The sequence below is a fragment of the Vigna unguiculata genome, chromosome 4 (assembly GCF_037176805.1).
Source record: "Vigna unguiculata cultivar grain cowpea cultivar isolate G323 ecotype 2 chromosome 4, ASM3717680v1, whole genome shotgun sequence".
Classification (NCBI taxonomy): Eukaryota; Viridiplantae; Streptophyta; class Magnoliopsida; order Fabales; family Fabaceae; genus Vigna; species Vigna unguiculata.
The window spans coordinates 13,038,105-13,056,818 of record NC_140795.1 but is presented as its reverse complement, the minus strand read 5'-3'; the positions used below and the strand labels follow the sequence as shown (position 1 = coordinate 13,056,818).

General features: G+C 30.7%; 2 protein-coding genes and 1 long non-coding RNA gene across 8 annotated transcripts; 1 reads left to right on the top strand and 2 right to left on the bottom strand.

Annotated features, from left to right (window-relative positions):
- Positions 1–2,528: 2,528 nt before the first annotated feature.
- Positions 2,529–3,565, bottom strand: LOC146886818 (uncharacterized). Its single transcript, XR_014994190.1, has 2 exons — positions 3,476–3,565; positions 2,529–2,965 (listed from the first exon to the last, which is right to left on the bottom strand). It is a non-coding gene; the product is annotated as an uncharacterized LOC146886818 (long non-coding RNA).
- A 1,097-nt stretch (positions 3,566–4,662) lies between these two features.
- LOC114181061 (uncharacterized) lies at positions 4,663–12,355 on the top strand. 6 transcript variants are annotated; one of them, XM_028067385.2, is made up of 10 exons: positions 4,674–5,001; positions 5,320–5,432; positions 5,694–6,466; positions 6,647–7,812; positions 8,247–8,538; positions 8,663–8,881; positions 9,455–9,628; positions 10,151–10,351; positions 10,451–10,564; positions 11,879–12,355. In XM_028067385.2, exons 3-10 carry the CDS (start codon positions 5,792–5,794, stop codon positions 12,212–12,214), a joined length of 3,177 nt encoding a protein of 1,058 aa, XP_027923186.1. In that variant the 5' UTR covers positions 4,674–5,001; positions 5,320–5,432; positions 5,694–5,791; the 3' UTR covers positions 12,215–12,355. The 6 variants fall into 6 exon arrangements, with proteins under 6 accessions (XP_027923187.1, XP_027923186.1, XP_027923185.1 ...); XM_028067386.2 differs by lacking the exon at positions 5,320–5,432 and having other exon boundaries at positions 4,663–5,001; positions 11,931–12,192; XM_028067384.2 differs by lacking the exon at positions 5,320–5,432.
- Positions 12,356–13,702: 1,347 nt separating this feature from the next.
- LOC114182441 (putative calcium-binding protein CML19) lies at positions 13,703–14,570 on the bottom strand. Its single transcript, XM_028069309.2, has one exon. The coding sequence runs from the start codon at positions 14,237–14,239 to the stop codon at positions 13,814–13,816; it is 426 nt and encodes a 141-aa protein (XP_027925110.1). The 5' UTR covers positions 14,240–14,570; the 3' UTR covers positions 13,703–13,813.
- Between the last annotated feature and the right edge of the window lie 4,144 nt (positions 14,571–18,714).

Here is an 18,714-nt window from a genome sequence, read left to right as displayed (position 1 = left end):
AGATCCGAGAATGAATTTGCCATAATTGCTGTTTATGTAGATGACATAAACATAGTTGGAACTCCTAATGAGCTCACAAAGGCAATTGATTGTTTAAAGAAAGAATTTGAGATGAAGGATCTTGGAAGGACAAAGTTTTGTTTGGGATTACAAATTGAGTATTTAAACAAAGGTGTTCTTGTACATCAAGAAGCTTATATAACGAAAGTGCTTAAAAAGTTCTATATGGACAAATCACATTCACTATGCACTCCAATGGTGGTGAGGTCATTAGATGTTGATAAAGACCCTTTTAGACCTCAAGAAAAAGATGAAGAACTACTTGGTCCTGAAGTACCATATCTTAGTGCTATAGGAGCACTAATGTATCTTGCTAATTATACTCGACCCGATATAGCATTTGCTGTAAATTTGTTAGCAAGATATAGTTCTTCACCTACAAGAAGACATTGGAATGGAGTAAAACAAATACTCCGTTACCTTAAAGGCACTATGAATATGGGCTTGTTTTACCCAAATGATTCAAAATTAGATCTAATGGGTTATGCAGATGCAGGTTATTTATCAGATCCTCATAATGGTCGATCACAAACAGGATATTTGTTCACATGTGGTGGCACAGCGATTTCATGGCGATCTGTGAAACAAACAATAACAGCAACATCGTCAAATCATGCAGAAATTTTAGCATTACATGAGGCAAGTCGTGAATGTGTTTGGTTAAGGTCTATAATTCAACATGTGCGACAAACTTGTGGTTTATCCTTGGGAAAAATGAAACCAACAACGATATATGAAGACAATAGTGCATGCATTGCTCAATTGAAAGAAGGATATATTAAAGGAGACAGAACAAAACATATTCTTCCAAAATTCTTTTTCACTCATGATCTTCAAAGAAATGGTGATGTAGAGATCCAAAAGATTCGCTCATGTGAAAATCTAGCAGATTTATTTACAAAGTCTTTGCCAAGGAGAACTTTTGAGCAATTGGTTCATAGGATTGGACTCCGCCATCTTAATGATGTAAGTTTACATGAGGGGGAGAAATTAGAAGATGCAAAGAACAATATTATATAGAATGATGTACTCTTTTTCCTTCACTAGGTTTTTATCCCAAAGGGTTTTTCCTAGTAAGGTTTTAACGAGGCACATTCTTTTATCAATGGACACCCAAGGGGGAGTGTTATGAATTAATGGTCGTCCATTGATTTATACAATCACTCATATGATTGATAATCATATTATTCATTACTCTTTATGATGTAATATTTTGTATTTACTATTTGATTTTATATCCTTTCTGGGTTACCATATTGTACCTATAAATAGGACTCGTCCTATCAGTAATGAGACACACATAAAAACAGAAGTTGCTCCCTACTCTCTCATTCTCTATTCTTCCTCTCCTTTGTCTCTCTTATTACCTTTATTTTATAACATGCAAAATATATTAGCAATTGTTGTAAACTAACAGTTATTTTTCTATTACAAGTTAGATTAAATAATTTATTTATTAAATTTGAATGTAAATATATAGAAAAGTATATATAGAGTATATAGATATCGGGATAAAGCTGATATTAATTTGAAAAGATAATATAATTTTTAATACGTTTTCAAAAGTAAATAATAGAGTAAAATTGTTGATAGTATAGGATAGGAAAGTACATAATCCAGAAAGATAGAAGTGAAGCATTATATAAATATTTACTCTACCACTGAATTGTCATTGTTAACGACAATACTATTTTCATATATTGAAAATAATATGTTTCAAAATATTTAATTTCTATCTAAATGGAGATCACCTCTTAAAAATACTATTATTTTTATTTATTTATTTTTTAATTTTTTTTTAAAATATTTTGGACGATGTTGGTTGATTAAATTTGAGTATAAAAATACACTAAATGGAGATAATTTCATACAAATCAATTGGATTTGGTGTTGTTAAATCAATAACCAATTATTAAGATTTGGATTATGTTTCTCTACAACGGAAGTACTTTCTTAAATGAAAGAATTATAAGATAATAGTACATGAACGACTACTTATTTAATGGATTAGACATTTGAATATGTAGTCATGATTTTTGGTAACGTGAAGTGAATAACTTTTCATTAAGTTGCCTTTTCACTTTGATTACGCATGATCATTGTTATCTTTGAAAAAAAATTTGGTTTTTGAATCTTTGAATCAAATCTTTTTTTCAGTATTGGATTCGGCTAGACTTTTGTAGTTCATTTTTTTTGAAGTTTGAAGTTTATTCTAAATTGAATTCGACTATTTTACATCTTAAAATTCCATTTTTATTTGGTGTAGTTTAATAAAAATGTAGAATAGATGATTTCACTTAAGATTAAAATTTTGGCTTGCAAGTATTTCAACAGGTAAGAAAATTGTTCTTTGTAGATTGCGATTCGTGGTGCTTTGTACTTTTGTAGTTAATTTTTTTTTTCAAAAGTAAATAATAGAGTAAAAGTTGTTGATACTACATGGTTGGAAAGTACATAATAGAGAAAGATTGAAAGATTGAAAACCTTCACAGGTACATTTGCAATGGGTTGTGGTCGTACAAAGGTGACTCCTATGAACAATATCTTAAATGGGTGGTCACAAATTCTAAATTGAGATTTGTTCTTCAAGATCTTGAAATTTTGCATTATATAAGTGCTCCCCTCCATGAGCTTGTCCTGCCATATTTCCATATCTTCCTTCTTAGTCATTGCAGGTATGACATCACCCTGAACTAAAAACACATAAAAATCATTATCATGTTATATCCTGGTATAATAAAAAAACTTGACCAAGTAAGTTAGCTTTTGATTCATAGGAATCATCTCCATGTGTCTTTTTGATCCAGAAGAATCCTTGTTTCCCACAATCCAGAGATCGATAATTCTGACAGCTAGTTTCAATGTTTCTTTATTTCCATCAATATCTTTGATCACATCAAGTTTCCTAGCCATATGCAAAAGCAATATATAGACATGAGATACATTATATAACTAATAAAAGAACAAACTTTGAACAAAAAAAAAATCATCAAAGGTTGAAGCTTCAAGATAGAACCAAAAAAAAAATCAAGAAAGGTTGAAACTTCAAAATAACAATATACAAAGAAAAACAAAGCAACCACAAATATAAGGTTGAAGCTTTCAACAAAATAAAACCAAGAAACATTGTTTGCAATAACATTGAACCAAAAAATTCCAGAAATGTAAGAAAAATACTATGATAAAAGGAAAGAACTAACTCTAAATCAAGAAAATATAAGAAAGCTTGCAAGTTCAAAATAAATATATACAAAGAAGATCAAAGCATCAACAAACGTAAGGTTGAAGCTTTCAACCAAAAAAAATCAAGAAATGTTGAAGTTTTAAAGCATGTTGAAGAAGAAATAAATTTCAACCAAAGAATATCACAACATCTATAAAAGGAACCGTTCAACCAAGAAAGGAATGAACTAACTTCCAAGCAAGAAGGAAGAAGATGGATATGAACGTAGGAGGTGAAAAGCTTTGAAGATTAAAGGAAGAAGATGAATATGGAAGAAGAAGGTGGAAAGAAGGATGAAGTGAATATATAGAGTATAAAAAGGAGTTAACATGTGTCAAGTGGAGAAGTAATGTGCAAAATTATGTAAAATGACCAAAAAAACCACAAAAATGGGCACTTGTCAAGAAAATAAGTTAGAGTATTGAAGGAATTTCATTAGGATTAAGTTTTCTTAGTTATATAGTATATAAAAAAAAGTCTTGTTATTAGAAAACCACTTTTGAACAACATTATTAAATACGTACCTTGAAATTCTTGCTTCTGAAATATATTTCAAATATTTATGTAACCTTTTTAAAATTGACTTATTTTAACAAAATTAAATTAAAATTATAAAAAATATTTAGAAAATTAGAAATAAAGACGTCCTTTTAGTTATATAAATTTTGTAATATGTTGGTTTATTGATACATAATTAATGAATCAATAAAATTAATTATTAAATAAATTATTAAAATAACTATGCCATTTAGAAAAATGCTAATAAAATGATGATGTTTCAAATTTTTTAATTTATCTTTTTGATATTTCAATATATATGGTTAAATATTTAATAAACTTTTAAAAATACAATAACAATAAAATGTGAAAGAAATTAGTTAACAATAACATTTATTCAGTTTCCTAGAGTTTTTGAAAGTTGTGCGCTTCGCTCATTGAACATTAATTTACGTAGAAACCACGCATGGAGTTGCGTGTTGGCGTGGCGTATTCTTCACGCGCCTTCATCTATGTTTTTTTTTTCATTGGTAGAGTAACTGATACCATTATGCATGATGTGTAACATCTATGTCAATCAACCATAACACTTACAATGTATATGATTTTTGTGATATTTACATGCCAACTACTAATAAAGATTATAAGTTCGATGGTGTATAAATTAAAAAAATTAAAATAAGTTCTATATTCTTATTTTATGTATAAGAAAATCATACTTCTTAAATATAAATAAATTTTAACTATTTTTGAGAAACATTAACTCAATCATACATACATACATATATAATCATTCTGGTGCAGTCCACATTAACTCAAACCAACGTTTGATGAGAAAGTCACTTGATTCTGGTAAGGCATCACCATCAGGGAGCATGATTTCACTAGTTTACACCAAACAATCCCTTTGATGAACCTTACCAAATGAATTACCATACAAAACTTTTAACTCTTTTTTAAACCACTTTACCATGGAAATTCTATCCTTTGCTTCGATGCTGCAATATTATATATGTTCCAGTGAGTTAGTGTGCTTCACAAGCAGCAACTAAAGCGAACCAGAAACAAGAGTGTCAGAACAAAATAGAAACAATAGAAAAAAGAAGAAGAAAGAAACTACATTCGTATATCTCATGGTCTCAGAAATATGGTCACCCCATTTCAGTTTTCTTGCAGATTTCTGATTCTTTCACTGTCTCTACCAACCACTGTTTTTCCAGGTAATTAAGGTCTACATTACACCACTGGGTCTTCTTTAATGCATTAGATTCAATGACTTTTATGTTGTGTATTTAACTTGTAACTGGAATCAGTGGTCCACATTATTAATTTTGTTCTTGGCTTTAGCTCTTTCCCATTTGTATCCTTTTGGTTTTTTGGGTGGCTCTCTGTAGCAGTTTATAAATTTGATCCTGAAGTGCACACTTCAGAGGGTGTTCTGTGTTGTTGCATTGAAGTTATGTCTTGTGAATTTATTATGATTTCTCAAGCTGGATTTTCTTGAGAGGGTTTGTGATTATTCTGCACATTCAACGTAGTTGAAGTTAAAGGTTCTTCTGGTGAGGATCCAAGACCTTGTGGTTAGGCATGGCAACAAAGAACAGTACACGTGTCGCAGTTCAAATGGATCTCCCCATTCATATTGCAGCTGGTTATTCTTTAATATCTTTTAAATTTTATCTGCAAAATTTTAATGACTTTTATGTTGTCATGTTCTGTATTTAATACCTGTAACTGGATTCAGGGGTCCACATTATTAGTTTTCTTCTTGGTTTTAGGTCCTTTCCATTTTGTACACCCTACTTTGTAAACATGATCCTTCTGAGTGATCACTTAAGAACTTCTCTGCATGTGTTTATTAACTAAATTCATACTTCACAAGCTGTTCTTGTTGCATTAAAACTATGTGCAGTTTGTGAAATCATTTTGAGTTCTCAAGCTGGATTTGCTTCAGAGTGCTGGTGATTGTTGTACTCATTAAACCAAATCAAATCCATCACCTTAGAAGCTATGGTTCTAGGCACGAGAGGAAAAAACAGAAAAGGTGTTACAGTTCAAATTGATTTCCTCATTCACATTCAGGAGATTAAGCCTTGGCCCCCATCACAATCTCTAAGATCCCTGCGATCCGTGTTGATAGAGTGGAAAAATGGTGAATGTGCATCAGGTTCTACTACTCTTGTTGCACCTTCTCTTGGTTCAGTTATAGGTGAAGGAAGAATCGAATTCAACAAGTCATTTAGGCTACATGTGACTTTGTTAAGAGATATGTCTGTAAGAAGTGGTGATTCTGATGTGTTCCAAAAGAATTGCTTGGAGTTCAACTTGTATGAGCCACGAAGAGATAGGACTATTAAGGGTCAGTTGTTGGGAACTGCAGTCATAGACTTGGCAGAATATGGGACACTCAAAGAGTCTTTGAGCACTAGTGTTCCTATGAACTGCAAGAGGAGTTACAGGAACACAGAACAGCCTCTTATGTTCCTTAAAATTCAGCCTTTTGATAGGAAACTGAAAGTTCTTAATAATGGTGGTGACTCAGTGTCAACACTCATGAATGAAGAATATGCTGAAGAAGCTGAAATTGCCTCTTTTACTGATGATGATGTCTCCTCACATTCATCTGCAGCTGCAGCTTCTCCTTCCCTTGATTCCAGAGGGTTTACCCCACTGAAATTGGGAAAGGTAATTGTTCAAGATTTCTTTTAATAGTGTTAGAAATGTAATATAAAATCATTATTGTAATATAACAATCATATTTTTCATCAGTAGTGTGATAAATTACTGTGGTTTTGTTATTTGTCATGTATGAATACATGAAGAAATTCCTCTTAAAGCAATATAGTAATTTCAACTGAATTGCAGAATGAACCAATGAGCAACACTGGTGTGAATGCCATGGAACATCCCTTGGCCTCTGAAACAAGGCTTGAAAACATGGATATGATGCAGCAAGATACACACAAGAAGCTTGAGAGGAGTTATTACATGTCACCATTGGATGCATCTTCTATTAGGAGTGTAGTAAATGATCATGCTTCTAGCTCTCCCATTCGAAATTCATTGTCAGTTAAAAAGTTTGCTGCTTCACCAAGTGCCAATACTTCATCATCTTCAATTTTTGAGGATTTGGACATAAATTCTAGGAGCAACACAAGAAGCAGTGGCTATGAAAGTTTGGATCAGAGTTTTCAAGAAAAGCTTGCTAACTACAGAAATATAGTTGCAGATGTTCAAAGAAACACAAACGGTAGTACTTTTGGCATTTATTCAAAACAAACATCATCTCAGGATAGAGCTCAATTCAGTGGCAAAAGTCCTGGCTATGAAAACTGTGATGAAACTGAATATGGTGACAAATATATAATGAAGGATAGTGGAGGTGATAAAATTCGCCATGGTTCTGTTGAGGACATAAGTGGAAATGAAAAATATGAATTGGATAGGCAAAACTGCATAGAGGATGAAAATTTTGAAGCACAAGATGCCAAGGATCAAGCCTCAATGGATAGCAATGCATATTCTTTTGGAGGGTCAAATATTGCTATGCAGGAAAATAATCTCAGAAGTGAAAGACTAAAGAACATCAAGTCTGTGAGGATACCAGCAGACTCTACCAAGAATACTGTATCTCCTGGTAGCCATCATCATGCTGAAGTAAATGAAAATGGCATTCTTGGCTATTCACAAAACAGTGGAGGGAACAGAAGCAATGAAAGAAGAGATTCTAAGATTCATACAAAGGAACCAAGAAATGGTACTTTAGATGGAAAAGTTGAGCAGTTGGAGAAGAAGATAAAGATGCTTGAAGGAGAGTTAAGAGAAGCTGCTGCAGTTGAGTCTGCTTTATATTCAGTAGTTTCTGAGCATGGAAACTCCACAAGTAAACTTCACGCCCCAGCACGGCGCCTTTCCAGGCTCTATCTTCATGCTTGTAAAGAAAATGTTCAAGGAAGAAGGGCTGGAGCAGCTAAAAGTTCTGTTTCAGGATTAGTACTTGTTACAAAGGCATGTGGAAATGATGTCCCAAGGTACATCTGAGCCATATTCTTACAGCATTCTGTTCTATGATTTTTCCAAATATCTTATCAGTTAGAACTAACACTGTGTGAGATGTTCATCAGTCCTAAGAATCACAAGCTGCACCTTCATCAAATGTTGTAATATCTTTTGTAAAACAAAATTGATTGTCGTTAATTTGTTAATTCAGCAAACAAGAAGTTGAGTCACAGATAATAGTTTCCTTTTACAAAAATGCCTTCTAAGATGAGAATGGACTAAAACTAAGCTTTATTTTAAAATAATGAAGTAGAAATCCTGCACAAAACTCTTAACTTAGAGGGGTTAGATTATTAATGTTTTGATTTGTTCAAGTGATGTTCTGATGAATTTTGTTGTCTATAATGGAAACTGTAGTTTCCCATGAACTGTGCCAGCTGCTTTACCTCTTCTTGTATAACTACAGGTTGACCTTTTGGCTGTCTAATAGTATAGCCTTGAGAACAATTATAAGCCGAACCGTCAAAGATCCTTCAAATCCTGTAAAATCTGGTAGGAGAAAGAAAACTGAGGAGGAGGGGTATGGTAACTTAACAGCTTCACTAAGGGTGAAGGGATTATACCCCAGAAAAAATGAAAATGCAGCATTAGGATATGGAGGTTTTGGTAACTGGGATGATCCTCAAGTACTTCTATTAGCATTGGAAAAGGTTGAAGCATGGATCTTCTCTCGCATTGTAGAATCTATCTGGTGGCAGGTAATGAACGCCTTGATCTTATCCTCCACTTGAACAATCCTACAAATGATATCTATTTGCTGATGATTAAGTATCACAAAATTCCATTGTAATCTAACATGAATCCTTCTTTGTCTATGCGCAGATTTTGATTCCACATATGCAACACACAAAGTTCAACAGCAAAGACGTGGTTTCAGACTCAAGAAAAAGCTACAGAAGGACTTCTAGCTCATGTGATCAAGAGCAGGGTAACTTGTCTCTATGTATTTGGAAGAATGCTTTTAGGGAAGCCTGTGAAAGGATCTGTCCTATTCGAGCTGGAGGGCATGAGTGTGGCTGTTTGCCTATGCTTTCTCGATTGGTCAGTCTAATTTAATAGTTTCCCAGTCTTTGTTTTGAAACAAAACCAAAGTTTTCATCATATTGCTTTTTGCACTTTGTTTACACCTTTCATGTGGTTTGGCTGTAGTTTGTAAGGTTTTATAGGCTTTGAAAGTTGTGATTGTACAGCAATCTGAAAACAAGTGCAGGATAAACAATAAGTGAAAAACATGTCTAAACCAAAGGTCCAAATTCTACTGAGGATAAAACACTTGTTTTCAATTTTGGATGAAGATTTTTATATATTTTCTTCAGACATTATTATCATCAATTCATGCTTCAAAATTTAACTATGAGAGAACTGTGTAATATTTGTACTAAAAACTATGGCAGTTATATGGTGTTGGAAAGTCTCACATCACCTGCCTCAATTCTTGAGATGCTACATGTATTTCTGTTGAACAATTTCACTTAATGTCAATTGATATCTCTGCATAATGTATTGATTCATATTACTATCTTAAGTTAATTACTTTGGTGGATGAAAAAAGTGCTTCTTCAGTTCTTAGAGAAGAACATGACATCAGAATGCTTTTCTGCTACTTAACTCTAGATAATGGAGCAATGTGTTGCGAGATTGGATGTGGCTATGTTCAATGCCATTCTTCGCGAATCTTCTGATGAAATACCAACTGATCCTGTATCTGATGCTGTCAGTGATCCCAAGGTTCTTCCCATTCCACCTGGGAAAATAAGCTTTGGAGCCGGTGCACAGCTAAAAACTGTGGTAACTTCTTAGTGTGTGTCTATCTATATCTTTGCATGCATGTGTTTCTTTCTATAAATGTATAAACTAATTTTAGTCTACAAAAAGATTCATTTAATTTGTTCTTCTCATTTTTTTCTTCCATATGTTCATGCAAGAGTTTGTCTAAATACACCCTTAATTCGTCCAACCAAGTTGCTTTTTTCTCTTATAAATGCTTTTGACACAAATGCAGCTTTTAAATTAGTCCATGAGCTTGACCTTTTGGTCCGGAATTACCTGAATAGTTGTTGAATTAGAGGGTGACTCTTTTGAAAATCTAAGAGTCTAAGTCCCGCCCTTAAATCCAACACTTATGGATTTGGGTTAGACTGGTAGATCCTTTTTGGATGAACTCAGATCTCATTAGTATTATATCTTTTTGATAAATCCTTTGGAAAGAACCATCATACTCTACATACCGAATACAATTTCACTGTACATTATTTTCTTGTCTTCATTGTTATAATCTTTACATTTATGTCACCAATTTATCACTATCAGATTGGGACCTGGTCAAGATGGTTGACTGACCTATTTGGCATGGATGATGATGATGATGACTCAATTGGAGATAAAGCTGAAACTGATAACAGTGAAGAAAAACAAAATGCATCCTTAAAGTCCTTCAGTCTTCTGAATGCTCTAAGTGACCTTCTGATGCTTCCTAAGGATATGCTGTTAAGTGCATCCATCAGGAATGAGGTTGTTTTGGCAATGAAATTGAACTTTTCTTCATGTAGTTAGTTGCTACCATGCTGTTATGTTTCAGTATTCATGCTGAAAGGATTCTTGTTTGTTAAGGTATGCCCTATGCTCAATGCAACACTTATGAAGAAGATTCTGCACAATTTTGTCCCAGATGAGCTTTGTCCTGATCCTGTTCCCTCTGATGTCTTTGAGGCTCTTGACTCAGAGGTTAGATATTCAAATTTTCACTTCAATTATTTTTTCCTTGTTATAGAAGATCTTCTTTTGAATATGATATAAAGATACAAGGATTGAACATGATATAAAAGACAATGATTTTGTTGAAAAATGGGTACTGTTATACATTGAGTAAAATATAATTATATTAGTATATTACTAATACTGTGTTAATTTACTCTTTTGGATTGACTTATTTTTTTTTGCTTATATTATTTATTTTTCTACTTTTAAAGAATATAGTTTATGTATTGATTTTACCTTGCCATATAATAACAAATTGACGACATATATGATAAGATTACCTTAAAGACTAAACTATCTTGTCGATTTGATTGATTACAAAAAAAATGGTTAATTTATATTTGTTTTAAATCTATAATAGTAGCTAATATTTTCTTTTTCTTTTAAATGTTTGTCAATATAATTAATGTTACTTTAGTTTAAAATAATTAACCTATAATACATCAAAGGTTTGTTGTTATAAAATGTAGACTTAATTAGTTTTAAGTCTCTCGTAAATTTACCAATTTTTAATTCAGTCTATATTAAGTTTTTTGAGTGATACAAAACATTTTTATACTTTTAATTTATCTTTGTGTTTTAATGATTCTTGTTAATCTAGAAATATGATTGTTAATTGGTCTTATCATCATTTTGTTTACTTATTTCCGCGTGTTATACAGGTTAGATTTTGTGATTAATATAAAAATAATATTATAGTTAATATAAAATAATAAATAAATTTTATTGTTCTCATTAAAAATATATTAGATAGTGGGATCATCGTGCTTCTTGATGATTTCCTTATCATCACTTATGAGTTTGTTTTTGTTGTTCAACGTGTTCTCAGTAATGAAAACAATAAAAATTGTCAATTATTTTATATTAACTACAATATTATTTTATATTAATTTTTTTAAAGGATAGAAAAAATAATAATAATAAGATAATATAACACTCACATCATCCGATAAAAAAATATGATAGAAACTCATTAAAAGGTATAATTTTGTCCAATAAAAAGACAAAAAAATTAATAAAATTCAATTGAAAAATACCCGATAACAAATTTGAAACTTAATTAAACCTAAAAGATAACAATCATTACTTTTAATTTTTGTCCTATAAATGAAAACGGAATATAATTAGACTAAAAGTCGTAATTTTTAATTGATTATGTAAGTACAGTTCAAGTTAAATCATTCTTATATTGATTTTTCATTGCTTATTTTGAAGTGTTGATGTTTAGCTGTTTGATGTGCAATGTGAATTTTTCTAAGTTTTGTTTGGAACTTGGCACAGAATGACATGGAAGATGGAAAAGAGGTTGTGAACAACTTTCCATGCATTGCAGGTCCCATTGTGTATTCACCTCCAACACCATCTTCCATTGCAAGCTTTGTTGGAGAGGTGGGAAGCAAATATCATCTAAGAAGAAACAGATCATCAATTGTTAGGAAGTCACATACCAGTGATGATGAGTTGGATGAATTGAAGTCCCCATTGTCTTCAATATTCTTGAGTGCTTCCTCATCCCCAAAACTTTCAACAAAATCAAGCTTCAAGATGAAACAAGTTAGCAACCAATCTCCTCTCAGATATGAACTCCTTAAGGATGTGTGGATCAAGAGTGAGTGAGTGTTCTTCTTGAAGAAAGATTCCACTCTTTCAAAGTGAGCTTCTATGTATGATGTGTATCAGCCTTGGAGTTCATTAGTTGCTTTTGTAATTAGAATTACAATTTTATCTTAATAACAAGATTGCTTTAAATATTTGTAAGGATTAGAGATTTGAAAATAGATCCAACCATGAATCAACTTAGCTTATCATGGGTTGTAGTCCGATTAGATTGGAAAAAATATATTTTTTAATTGTGGATTAAATTATATTCAACTTACTTCACTTATAAGTTAAACGAGTTTGAACAAGATTAAAGGTGAATTGATTGTAATGAAATATTGATGGCTCGAGGCAATGGAGTGGTGATCCGCGTCGTCGCCGACGTCCTTGGCCCGCCGGAATGGGTGCGGCGTTGATGAGGGTCATTGCCGGTGTTGGTTTCGTGCGGGAGAGAGAAATAAGAAACCCTCGTGGTTTCTCTTTGAGAAGAAAGGGGTTAGGGCTCACACACCCTTTTCATGTTATTGGATCTGCCCCCTTTGTTCTCCCTTTGCACCTCCCACCTTAGTAAGTTCAAAAAATAAAACTGAGGAGCATCAATCCGAGAAGTTCAAAAATTATGGTAAGATAAGATTTAGGTCACATAATAATCTAACATTATCTATTCAGGAACATTTTTTTTTATCTATTATTGTTATAAGAATTGTTGGATGTGATTAATATTCTTTTTCGGTTTAATTTTTTTATTATTATTAGTGTTATTTGTTTTAAAATTTTCTAACAACACACACTAAGTTGTGCAACATCATGTTTTTACTCTAATATTTGGTGTATGTACTTTTAATATTTGACTTTTGATTGATTGAGGTAGAAAGGAATTTTTTTTTTTTTTCTAAAGGATGTCAAATGTTAAAGTATATTTTTATTTTGTTGAAGCCAAAAGTATCAGCTTTCTTGAATGTGGGTGTTATATACTTTCATTCTGCAACCAATATAAAAAAAACAAATAACATAAAATTTCCTACAAAATATCTGAACACCTGTTCGTTTAAGAAATGCTCGCTCTTTTAAATGAGTGACAGAGAAGATACCATTTTTTGAGCCAAATTGTTGGTGAAGCCTACCATTTCAATTTCAATGATCGTGCATAGAAATATAGACCAAGTTTTAACGCGTCCTAAAGAATAAATAACAAAAAATAAAATTTAGATTCTTTTTTACTGGATTCTTTTCACCAATTTTTATATTTTAAATTATATTAAAAAAATATTTAAAACACAGTATACTTTTAGTATTTAGCAAAAATAACACTAAAATATCTAAAAACAATAAAATAATCAAACATTTCCAATTTTTCTCGACATAAATATTTTTTTAACAATTAAATTTTAATATTCACAATAAGATTTCACAACTTGAAGTGACACTTTTAAATGATTTTCTATTTTATTTTTTTAATATTTCAAAATCAATTAAAAAATATAATTTTAAATTGTAAAAAGAAATTATTAAAATATGATTGTTGATTGAAAATCTGCCAACAAAAGGGTACCCCTACACATGTAAGTACTCACATATATGATGGCAGATGTTGTTTCTCATACATGAGAAAGCATTTTACAACATCATAACCCTAAATTCATCAAAACTAAGAACCCCATCCCCGTTAAGGTCAAATCTAGCTATCATAGTTTCACACTCATCTATGCTCTTGCACTCTCCTAATCTACCAAGCATTCTCATCAAACTCTTCGGTGTGATGCAATCACACCCCTCCATTTCATACATCTTAAAAGCTTCTCTCAGGTCTTTCACTTTCTCTTCTTCTTCTCCTTCCTCCACAAACCTCACAAAATCATCCAACCCCACCAACCCGTCCTTGTCCGAGTCCAGAACCTCCACCAAGGCCTCCGCCTCCGCCCACGACAGCTTCCCGCCGATCGCCTCCACGCACTGCCGCAACTCCGACGGTGATATTTTGCCGTCTCCGTTCTCGTCAAAGTGGTTGAAAACACGCACATACTGAGTCACCTTGTCCCTCATGTTACCAAAAAAGCAAGCCTTCAAATTATGATTCTCACCGCACTTTCCTTTGCAAGTAAATGCAGATACACTCGCTGTCAATTACTCTAAAAACGGTGAAGATCTATAAAATCGCGATAGAATTCTGAGCTTCACCACCGACAATACTTCAAATGTTTCAAAGGATAAAAGCTTAACATAATTCAGAGCTTCAAAGACTTAAAATCGATGGAAACAAAAACCTTGATGAAATGATTATATAACAAGAAATGATAGCAGAGACTTGGGAAAAAACCTTGTGTATAGATGAAGAAGAAATTGAAAAATGGTATTGATGAGGGAATGGGGGATTGGGAAATTTATATATATGATTTAGAAGGGAAGATAATTTTGAGACGAGAGTTGACCTAATAACTTGTATGACCCGTTAAGAGCGCAACACCGTCGTGTATGGACCTGTTATGCATGGAAACTGTCAAAAATTCCACACCAGTTGACATTCAAACAGGGACAATATTTTTATATTTTAAAATTTTATACACCCATTTAATATTTTTTTTTATTACCTTTAATATTTTTTTTTACGAATAGAAATATTTACTTTTTTTATAGTTATTTTATCGCGATTATAGTGCGAAATAACATTTTTCTTTACAGTAAAGACAAGAAATGGGAAAGAACGCACTGGAATCTTCCTGAAAAAGGCCCACTCGGGTAGAAATTTCTAGAACTGAAAAGCAGACCACAGAACACAGTTGACCGCATTTGGACCAGAAAATAGAGTTCACATGCAAATTATTGTTTTTTTTATAGTTATTCCGCCCACTTTTATTTTTAATGTGAATGAGAAAAAGTATAAAAACATGTGCTAAATTGATATATGTAAGTGGTAGGAAATTTAATTAATTCACTTCAATTAATCTAACTGCAACATGATTTTCATGAGGGTTGTGTAAGAAAGGATTATAGGTGTGATGTATTATATAAATGATTTGATGAGAAAAATAATATTTTTTGAAAAATAGCATTCAGATTCATGTGTTAAGTTTTGAAAAATGAGTATTCGGAGTTTCTTTATTTTCTAGAAACTTCTAGAGTATAAAAGCTTTTCCAATCGCGAAGTTGCTGCTACCAAAACCAGAAGAGGGGCTCCATCCATGTATACAGAACGTTCAATTATGTTTAAACTTAATTGTCAGTGAAACCTAATAAATTTGTTTAAAAATAATGATATTTTAACTACTAAATTTTAACAATTTTATCTTATAATATGAGGTGTTATTTTTTAAATAATTTTAAAATATTGAGAATAAAAAGATAAAAAACTAATAAATTACTAAAAAGATATCACCTAATGTTATAAGAAAAAGTTATCAAAATTTAGTAGTCAAAAAATATTTTTCTTATGATAAATAATATTTGATAATAAGTCTAAGTAAATTTTTTTATGTTGTTCTTGTTGTTGTCGGTGGAACCTAATAAATTTGTTTAAACTGATAAATAATATTTTATAATAATTCTATATAATAGTTGATAGTGTTTTTTTTAAAGACATGGGATATCGCATTTCAGTAATCTCCTTAAATTCTACAAGTTACATAAAAAATAAATCACTACTAAAATCTTCCATATTTTATGAAGATTTTTTATAAAACTTTGTAAAAAAGGTATTTCTTGCTATTTTTTTCTATAAATTTTTATCATTAGCTAATGTTTTCGTGAATAATTAGTTAACGTAAAATTTAAAAATTTGAAAATGTTTTTATGAAAAATATTTGCAATAGTACGTAATTTTTCCTGCAAATTTAAATTTCGTGAATAAATTTCGTATATATTTTCAATTCACAAATGTTGCTTGCAAAAAAAAAATTATATGTAATTTTCTTGCGAAATTGAATTTGTAAATTTTTTTTTCTACTAATATTTTTGCAAAAAATTCCGCAAGGATTTTTTTATAATAAATTTTTAAAAATATGTAATTACAATTTGTGGTCTTGTGTTGTAGTCTTAGTTTTATATTTTTTTAAATGTAATTTTATCCAATTTTAAATTTTAAATATGCTTATATATTTTATATTTTATATTTTAATTAAATAAACTATTTTAATTATACCTTAAATGAATATGGCATAGTTAAGGTTGAATTGAAATAATGGAAAATAAATAAAATGGAGAAATTTTAAACTATAAAAACAATCATTACAAAAAAAACATGAATGAAATAAATAAAAAAATTGATTTAGCTTATTACTTTTGTAGTGTTGTAAGTATGATTGGATTATCATTAAAAAAGTTAAGTTTTGTTCACTAGAAAAATGAAATTTAGTCACCGATATTAGTCACCGAAATAATTTAGTCGCAAATTGTGAGTGAAATAGCCACCGATTTAGCGACTGAATAAATGTACAATAACTTTTATTCATATAACGACCGAAACAGCGACCGACTATTTTTAGTCTCTAAATATTATGTTTTAACCACCGATTTAGCGACCAAAATAAATCTTATTTTGTAAAATATATTTAATATGGTAATTAACCACCGAATATTTTTGGTCGCTAATTATTATTTGATATGTAATATTTTAGCCACAGATTTAGCGATCGAAATAAATTTTATTTTATAAAATATATTTAATATGATATTTAGCTACCGAATAATTTTTGTTGCTAAACATTATTTAATATGTAATATTTTAGCTACCGATTTAGCGACCAAATTAATTTTTATTTTATAAAATATATTTAATATGATATTTAGCCACCAAAATAATTTTGGTTGCTAAACATTATTTAATATGTAATGTTTTAGCCACTAATTTAGCGACCAAAATAATTTTTTTTTATTAAATATATTTAATATGATATTTAGCCACTGAATATTTTTTGTCGCTAAATATTCTTTATTATGTAATGTTTTAGCCACCCATTTAGCGACCAAAATAAATTTTATTTTATAAATATGTTAAATATATTAGTTAGTCACCGAATATTTTTCACTCACTAAAACATTATCCAGTATCTAATACTTTAGCCACCAATTTAGCCACCAAATAAAGTATTATATTATAAAATATTTTTAATATATTAAGTAGTCACTTAATATTTTCAATAGCTAAAATATTATTTATTTAATATAAATTATAATTAATTAAATTATGTATTTCTATATTTTGTCGAAACTTAAAGAAAAATAATATCCTACTTTAAAAAAATACTCCACTACCATTAAAACCACTACCACCACGATCACCACCACTATCACTACCACTACCTTCACCATCACCACCAGATTTCTTTTCTCGTTGTCGTTTTGCCCTAATCGTTAATGTTTTGTCTCCTAACAGTTGTGAAGGTAACTAGGCTACGGTCACCCACAGTAGCGACGGTCACCCACGGCAGTCGTAACGTCGTGCTCCCTTCACTTCATAATTCTTTTTCTGTTTCTTCATTTTTCTTTGCTGCTTAATTGTGTTGATAGCTAAATATTGAACTCATATGCAATGTAATTTGATTGTTATAGTTTAGGAACACCATATTTTGTTTGCTCTCTTGCCTTAGGTAAATATGAATTTTATTTAAGTTTTGAATTAATTCTCACTAGTTTTGAATTTTGTAAATATTTTGGTTTAAATGGGCTAGACAAGTGACAGTTGGTTGATTCTTAGTATCTTGATGCTTAGTAAACAATTCACATTCACTGATTATTAAATAATTAATAATTAATCCATGATTATTATTTTCATTCTACATTCTTCAAAGTTTATATCATAATTTCTAAATTCCTTTTGCTTGATTATACTGAATGGAAAAAATTAAATGAAAATGTTAGTTTCAAATCCATGTTATAAAGATATACCTAGAATGAAGGTTGGTTTGTATCATATTCTAAAGTTTAATTGGTATATAATATTAATTAATATATGTTGGATTCTATAACTTGTTCCTTGTCACATTACAATTTAATCCATTATAAGAATTACATTGATTAGCTACCATAAACGAGAGTCCGCTAAAAATGGGACGCTATTAAGTGTCCCTTAAACCAACTCTATATGATATATAGTAATTAAAAAAATTAAAGTCACCAAAGTGGATGCTAAGCAGATTCTAAGAATTTAAAAACTAAAAAAAATACAATAATAATGAGATAACGTGTACTGGAAAAACACATAAAAATATTAATATAATATTATGAATTAAATAATGTTAATGAGTAGATATATAATCGAAGCAGTTAATGGTAATCATTAATTAAATTCAAAGTAATTATGTGTGCGTTTAAATGATACAAACAATTTTTTTTTATTAAAAATAAAAAAATTGTGTCTATAATTTATTTCGCCTGTGCCAAAATTTAGTTTTCCCTCCTTTTCAAATACTTTTCATGTTTTAAACTTTTTTTCCCTTTCACAGACTCTTCAATGCCCAGTTGCTCTTCGATCCTTAGTTTTTGTCTTTAATTTTTTTCCCTTTCACATACTCTTCAATTCCCTT

Coding starts and splice junctions, on each gene's coding strand:
- LOC114181061 (XM_028067384.2), top strand. CDS start 5,792: ATGGTTCTAGGCACGAGAGGAAAAAACAGAAAAGGTGTTACAGTTCAA. Junction 7,813..8,246: donor TGTGGAAATGATGTCCCAAG/GTACATCTGAGC, acceptor GTATAACTACAG/GTTGACCTTTTGGCTGTCTA. Junction 9,629..10,150: donor GTGCACAGCTAAAAACTGTG/GTAACTTCTTAG, acceptor TATCACTATCAG/ATTGGGACCTGGTCAAGATG.
- LOC114182441 (XM_028069309.2), bottom strand. CDS start 14,239: ATGAGGGACAAGGTGACTCAGTATGTGCGTGTTTTCAACCACTTTGAC.